At 47.8% G+C, this 7575-nt stretch overlaps 1 protein-coding gene across 1 annotated transcript in view; it reads right to left on the bottom strand.

Moving 5' to 3' along the window:
- Window positions 1-2596: 2596 nt before the first annotated feature.
- Window positions 2597-7575, bottom strand: part of nfia (nuclear factor I/A) — a 102732-nt gene continuing 97753 nt past the window's right edge. The window contains exon 10 of the mRNA XM_037697769.1: window positions 2597-2794. Within this exon, the coding sequence (XP_037553697.1) occupies window positions 2597-2794 (198 nt within the window). The remainder of the gene's footprint in view (window positions 2795-7575) is intronic.

The raw sequence follows: 7575 nt of genomic DNA, 5'->3' as shown, positions 1-7575 counted from the left end.
AACTTTGGGTTAGAAGTTCCTAAACTTCCTTCCCATGAGAGCGACTCGGACTTTTACTGCTTAAAGTTTACCAATAAACTAACCTCGTCTACATATAAATAATATTAATACATTATTCACTTATGAGGATTGTTTTTACCTTTCCATCGGGGGGAGGACTGGATATGATTTTAGATCATTTGAAGCCCCCCCCGGTGAGGTCCTGGTCCTGACTGGTCTGCAGGAGACAGGAAGGGTTTGGAGGGGCGGTCCTTTAAGAAAAACGTCGGCTCATCAACAAAGTTTGTTGCTGAAAAGACGGAGGAGTCGATTGAGGGGCTTTGGGTCGAAGGCAGAGGAGCCACTGGGGGGGGCGCTAGACGGGCTGATCGACCCCAGCTGGTCCATGGGGGGGGGGGGGGGGGATGTGTGGGGGTGTCCAGGTGTTGCTGCCCCATACTTTTAAACCCTCCTGATCCTGGAGGAGCTGCAGCTCCTTTGAAGGTGCAGCAGAGGTGGGTGGGGAATCTCCGTTAATGCTGAGCGCTGCAGAAAACGGCCATCGATTCCTGCAGGAAACTGACTGGGGGGTGGGGGTGGGGGGGCGGTTGTCAGCCTGTTGGTCAATGGATGAGGCAGTGTGTGTGTGTGTGTGTGTGTGTGTGTGTGTAGTGGTGGGGGGACCAGCTGGGTGTTTGCTGATGGTAAAAGTGATTTAAAGATTGTTGGGGGGGGGGGGGGGGAGTTCTGTGAGGGCACGGGGCAGTGGGTGGTGGTGAAGGTGACCATGAAGTGATGAAGATGAGGATGAAGGAGGAACAGGATGTGGTGGTTTAGTCTTTTTCCTACGGTTGCCTTGGTAACAGCTAACTAGAGGATTATGGGAGAGCATGCAGTTATACTTATGATTATTGTACATCAGATATAATCAGAGGAGCCTGACAGACAGAAGGCTTCTGGTGTTCAGAAAAGTCCACAGTTACAAACACTCAGGTACTCTGAGCTGCTTTGAGTTACACAGAGTAGTTACTCTGACTTACTAGGAGTAACTCTGAGCTATATAGAGTAGTAACTCAGAGTTACTATGAGTTACAAAGAATAGTAACTCTGAGTTAAAAAGAGTAGTAACTCAGATTTACTCAGAGTAGTAACTCCGAGTTACTCAGAGTAGTAACTCTGAGTTACTAGGAGTAACTTTGAGCTACATAGAGTAGTAACTCTGAGTTACTCTGAGTTACAAAGAATAGTAACTCTGAGTTACAAAGAATAGTAACTCTGAGTTACAAAGAGTAGTAACTCTGAGTTACAAAGAGTAGTAACTCTGAGTTACACAGAGTAGTTACTCTGACTTACTAGGAGTAACTCTGAGCTATATAGAGTAGTAACTCAGAGTTACTATGAGTTACAAAGAGTAGTAACTCAGAGTTACTACTCTGAGTAACTGAATTACTACTCTGAGTAACTCAGAGTTACTACTCTGAGTAACTGAGTTACTACACTGAGTAACTCTGAGCTACTACTCTTTGTAACTCAGAGTTACTACTCTTTGTAGCTCAAAGTTACTCCTAGTAACTCAGAGTTACTACTCTTTGTAACTCAGAGTTACTACTCTGAGTAACTCTGAGTTACAAAGAGTAGTAACTCTGAGTTACAGAGTAGTAACTCTGAGTTACAAAGAGTAGTAACTCAGTTACTCAGAGTAGTAACTCTGAGTTACAAAGAGTAGTAACTTTGAGTTACAAAGAGTAGTAACTCTGAGTTACAAAGAGTAGTAACTCAGAGTTACAAAGAGTAGTAACTCAGAGTTACAAAGAGTAGTAACTCTGAGTTACTCAGAGTAGTAACTCTGAGTTACTCAGAGTAGTAACTCAGAGTTAGGGTACAGGTTTCCCAGGCACTACATGTCAGCTGTTCACATCGTGTTTATGCTGGTCGGGTTGGCCGGGTTCTGATCCGATCGCTCAGGACTGAGACCTTCACAAACTGGACCAGACCAGGGTCTACACGTGGATTAGGGTGCACATTCAGGTGCACCGCAGTCCATCCTCACGTGCACGTGCAGTCAGTGCATAGATCTGACGCAGGTTAGGCTGCTGCAATTTGAGTGGCCGGCAGGAAGTTCAGGCTGTTCCAGAGGCCCCCCCACCCCCCACGGGCTTAGGACCATGTCTGTGTTTCCCAGCAGGATCCAGAACGTCTCCACACTGGTGGTACTGATCCATCTCAGAGCAGGTTCTGGTTCCTGCCTCATCAGCCAATCAGCTTCCTTCATTTCTCTGAGGAGAAGTTCTAGGTTCTGCTGCAGGAGTTGAGTCCACCAGTGAGGCTCGGTCCGGTTCTCCTCATCACATCACACCAACCGGAAGACCTGAAGACTCCCACAGAGACCCGGTGTCAGAAATCTGTCCTCCTCTGGGGGGAGGGGGGCCGGGGGGGGGGGTCAAACTTTAAGACGACAAAGACAGAAGCCTTCATCCAACCCTGTTTCCTGGTAGAGATCCACTTATGGCGGGGGGTCCAGCAAGGGTGTGGGGGTTGGGTCCAGGAGTGGGGGGGTCAGGTCCAGCAGGGGAGTTGGGTCCAGGAGTTGTGGTGGAGGTGTTGGAGGGGTCAGTGGTTAGAGGAAGCTCTGGATCAGAGTTCTGGTGTCAGCACCGGTCGTCATGTGGTTCTCAGCTTGGACTCTGGTTCTGGTGTGACCGGAGCTGCTGCTGGTCTCCCAGAACTGGGCCGCCAGCCGGTTCTGAACTGTGGGCTGAAAGCGGATCTCTTTCAGGTGAACGATTCTCAAACGGATCAGAACTTGTTCACCAAACTGAAGCGGAGACGATTTACTGACGGAACCTGACGGGCTCACAGTGGACCTCGCCCTTCATCGTGGAGGAGGAGGAGGAGGAGGAAGAGGAGGAAGAGGAGGAGGAGGAAGAAGCACAATGAGCTGATGGTTTGGCTGCATGAGATGTGAACAGAAGAAAAGAAGCTGACATGAGTTTCTACTCGCCGCCTGACGGAAACTGAAACAAATAAAAATCAACGTTTGTTTTCTTCCTCGGAGCCATGCGTGTAGCTTCATCATCATCATCATCACATTTACAGACGAGTGATCCACACGGTGCCCTGACCTCTGCCTTCATCATCAGCTTCATCAACAGGAAGTATGTCCTGGGTTAATAAAAATGGCTGCCTTAGAATGATTACCCCCCCCAGCTGTTGCCTTTGGACTTCATTCTGTTGGTTCTGATGATCTGGACCTCGGCTCTATATAAAATGTTCTCTCCTTCACGGCTCGACGCTGTTCGTTCGTTTTAACGCTCAACTCGCAGCTGAAGTCTAGAACCGAGACAGAACAGGGAAAACGGAACCAGAACCACGGCAGTCCAAGTTGGACCCGTTTAAGGCTCAGGAAATAAGCGAGGTGTTTGTGGTTGGTCATCGGAACAAGCAGGAAGTAAAGAACCCTGAACATTTCTGCAGGGCTTGTGGTTCCTCAGAACCGATGGAGAACATCATGTTCTCCGTCAGTCAAGAAGAAGTCCAAGGACAAGCACGTCTTTCATATTTTATGTTCTGGATTTAAACAGAACACAGAACAGGAACGACTGCAGGTTCTCCCAGTGGGTTCTGCGTCTGCAGGGTTTGAAGGAACCCTCACTTTCTGCTGCGGTTTGAGGAGAACCACCTCCTTTAACTTTAGGAGCCTCAGCCTGAAGTAAAAATATCAAATTCAAAAAAGACCTTTTTAAAATTTTAACCCTTTAAAAAAACTGCACAATTCAGTCATTTTACAAATTCACAAAATATTTATTTTATGGCAATTTTAGGAAAAAAACAAACAAAACATTTTTAGTATTACACCCCAAAATATTTTTTGACAAATTCAAAAAATTCCAGTCTGAAGTTTTGTGAGGACCCTCCAGCCCACCGGACCCGCAGGCCCGGTAGCTGAAAACCTGTTTTCAGTCGAGTCTCGCTCTTTGGACGGAGATTTATTCTGATCATTTCTTGTATTATTTTTATTTATATATATATTTAACTCCATCTGTGGTAGAATTGCTAGTTTCTATACGAGCGAGCTGCAGGAGCACGACCCGCTAACGACGTCCTGCTTTGGGACAAACCTCGGGCAGTCGGCCCCGTGGAGTCTGCTGCTGCAGCCTGCATGCATGTGCAGCAGCTTCTAGATGTTCACTTGTTCACATTACAAGTGGCTTTTTGTTCTTTGCATCCAAACCAAAACGATTCTGTTGGACTAGACGCGAGGCGGGACTCCACAGCGACGTCTGGCTGGGGAAGACGTTCCTCTGCTGGGGGGGTCTCTCAGACCATTTCCCCCTCAGGAACATGAGAGTGAAATTACTGTGAGGTTATGAGTGCATCTGAAGAAATTCTGACAAAAGAACAAAAAGTTTCAGTTTTTTACCGACTGGCCCAAGGGACAACTGAAGGTTCTCTTCTGGACCAAAGCCACAGGTTGGTTTGAGGTTTTTGTCCTCGTTAGGCTCCGACTTCCTGTTTATGTCGCCTGTCAGGATTGTCGCTCACAGTGGCACCTACTGAGCTTTAATCAGCGGACTCACCGCTGGAGGGACACGTGAGCTGTTCTCCAGTCTCTGCTCGTTTCACTAAATGTTTTTGTCTTTTCACAACAGGACAGTGGTCCTGGTTTCAGCTCGGAGACCTGTTTGGACCATGGACCCGGTGTTCTCATTAGCCTGAGACACTGAAACTGTGAAATACTAGCATGTTCCGGGTTTTGTTGCTCCAGTCAACCTATCAAAGCTCAGATACGGAGATAAAAACCCAGTTCCAGATTCAGGGGTTAGCTAGAACCTGTGCAGGCTCTCAGGACCAGACAATAACTCAAGGCACGTCGACGAGGAACAAGTGATTTCGTGCAACTTGCTAGAAGATGAAGAATGTCTGAGACCATAACAGAAGGATGGAGATGTTGGGAATGGAAGACGGTTGATGGGTTGAGAACAACGGCCAACAGAAAAACTCAAACTAATCCACAGCTGCTGCTGAGCGCCTGAAGTGCGTTTTTTTTTACAATACTGTGTTTTTATTTCACTAACTACATCTATGAAAAAACGGTCACTAACACTAAAACATGCAGAATATTCTTTGATGTTTTTGATTGAATTTACTTTTCTTTGACGCTGATGGTGGAGTGTGTGTTTGAATGTTTATATTTAAGTACATATTTATAGAACAAGAAAAAAAACTTAACTAAAGTTGAAAAAAACGTGAAAACTTCCCTTTTCTCCGCCTCTTCATCAACAAACCCCACCCCCTGATTACACACTCATAGCCCATTGGCCAGCTCCAGGAACAAGTGCTTGTGATTGGACGGGGGCCTCTAGGAGACGCAGCCAATCACAGGGCGGCCCGTTACCGGGCAGATTATCCTGCCAAATTATTTCAAGCTTAAATTCACAAGTTTTCGCCTGATTTTACTCGTCAGACGCAGAACGAAGTGCTCAGTAAAATAAGTTAACCGCTTAGCGTTTTTTTCCTTATAAAAACTAAAAAATAAACAAGAAACGTTTAAAAACTGATTAAGTGATTTCTTTAAAGGGATTTTCATATCGAACTAACACATTCACACGATGAACGAACAAATAAGAAACATTAAAAGAGAAAACAGCATAAAGCCGTGGCTTCGGGTTTTTGTACCTCCGTATTTTAGAGTCCCGGAGGTCTGAGCGGACTCGGAAGAAAAATATAAATTCAGATTCAACAACCCGGATATCTTACGTCATCAACAGCTAGCCTACTAAATTGCACTTTCCTCATGGTTTCACTGGTAAAGTTTTGAGAAGCATTTCTCTCCTGACCGTCTCAATCGTTCAGGTGTCTGCCGCCCTCCACCTTCATGCACTGCACCAAGACCAGTGGATGGAGGGGTGAGGAAGAGGAGGGGCCGGCTGAAATGGTGGCTAAAACAGAAGAAATTAATGAGCCATGAAGCTAAAGCCTCCACAAAACAAGCCGGGATCTACCAGTCTGGTGCAACACCCGCGTCGCTCCAGACCCCCACCCCCAACCCAAAACTGGGTTCCTTCCATTAAGCATTGGTCCGTATGCTCAGAGCAAGTTGTGTTGGCTCCTCCCTCCCTGACCTCACAACAACCTGGAGGCGGAGCCAAGATGGGCGGAGTTTATCCTAGTCGATGCAGAGTCAAAAAAGAGGTGCAGTCCATCCCAGGAGGTGTGTTCAGGCTCAGGTGTTTTAGCTGGTGGTTTCTGAACCGGGCCAAGCCGGTGTGTCCCGTCCAGGTCCAGTCCGCAGGGATCCACTGCGACAGAACCAGGGATGGGGCGGTGGGCCCAGGGGGTGGGTCTTTTAATCAGTGCAAGTCCACATTGCAGAGGATGATGGGAGAGTGCATCTGCAGTTTCTCCAGAGTTTATTCTTTCCAAAAACTGATGGCTCAGTTCGGCCCCCCCTCAGAATTGTCTGCCCATTCTGAGTTTGGGGTTGCAGGTGGTGGGGGCTCAGTGTCTGGCACCATGGATCCATATTACCCATACAGGAAGTCAAGGACATACAGTTCACTGAGGGGGTGTTAAACACCGGGTGCATTTGATCCGCTCTAGCCATGCTGATGCTGCTGAGTCAGGAGTCGTGAGGGAGGGGGTCCAGGGATCAGACTTTTCTGTCACAGCGGGTGTCAGAGGTCAAAGGTCAAAGAGGAGACTGCAGCAGGCTGTTGTACAGGTGGGTAGCGACACCTCAGGAGTCCCTATCCCAGGTACCACTGTGGAGACAAACAGGGGGGGGGCAGTTAACATCAGGACACCTCAGGATCAGAACCACAACATCAGAACCGACAAACAGGAGGTCTGGACCTGCAGGACCAAAACTCAGACTTCACCATCCACTAAACTTCTCTCCAGAACCCAGAACCAGTGAGACCTGAACAGAACCTGGAGGTCCTGGACGGCTTTAGTCCTTTTCTCATCGATCACTTTCAACAGTTTGTCCCTCGTCTTCCTCACTGCTCTACAAAGTTTTATTTCATCCTCGAGTTACAGCATGACTGGTTGCTATGACAACCAGATGCCTGGGGCGTGACCCCCCCCCACACACACACACAGTTAAAATGTGGGAACAATTTAGAGAAATGTTCTGAAGAGTTTAAGGTGGAAGTTTAAGTAAAAGAGACGAGAGTTACGAGTTCTGTCCTGTGTGTGTGTCTGTGTGTGTGTGTGTGTGTGTGTTTGTGTGTGTGTGTCTCTGTTTGTGTGTGTGTCTGTGTGTGTGTCTGTGTATCTGTGTGTGTGTGTCTGTGTGTGTGTGTGTTTGTGTGTGTGTGTGCGTGTGTGTGTCTGCGTGTGTGCGTGTGTGTGTCTGTGTGTGTGTGTGTGTCTGTGTCTGTGTGTGTCTGTGTGTGTGTCTGTGTATCTGTGTGTGTGTGTCTGTGTGTGCGTGTGTGAGTGCAGTGATAGAGGAGAAGACTGGAAGGTTAGTTTTTAATCAATACAACTCGCTGACGCAGGGACTTTTCTTCTCGCTCTGTGTTGGTGCCCCCACTCCCTGTGTGCTGCAGGACCCCCCCCCCCCCCCCCCCCCCCCCCCCCCCCCCCCCCCCC

The sequence above is a fragment of the Nematolebias whitei genome, chromosome 3, assembly GCF_014905685.2.
Source record: "Nematolebias whitei isolate Nwh7 chromosome 3, NemWhi1, whole genome shotgun sequence".
Lineage (NCBI taxonomy): Eukaryota > Metazoa > Chordata > Actinopteri > Cyprinodontiformes > Rivulidae > Nematolebias > Nematolebias whitei.
This window is presented reverse-complemented; position numbering and strand designations above follow the sequence as displayed.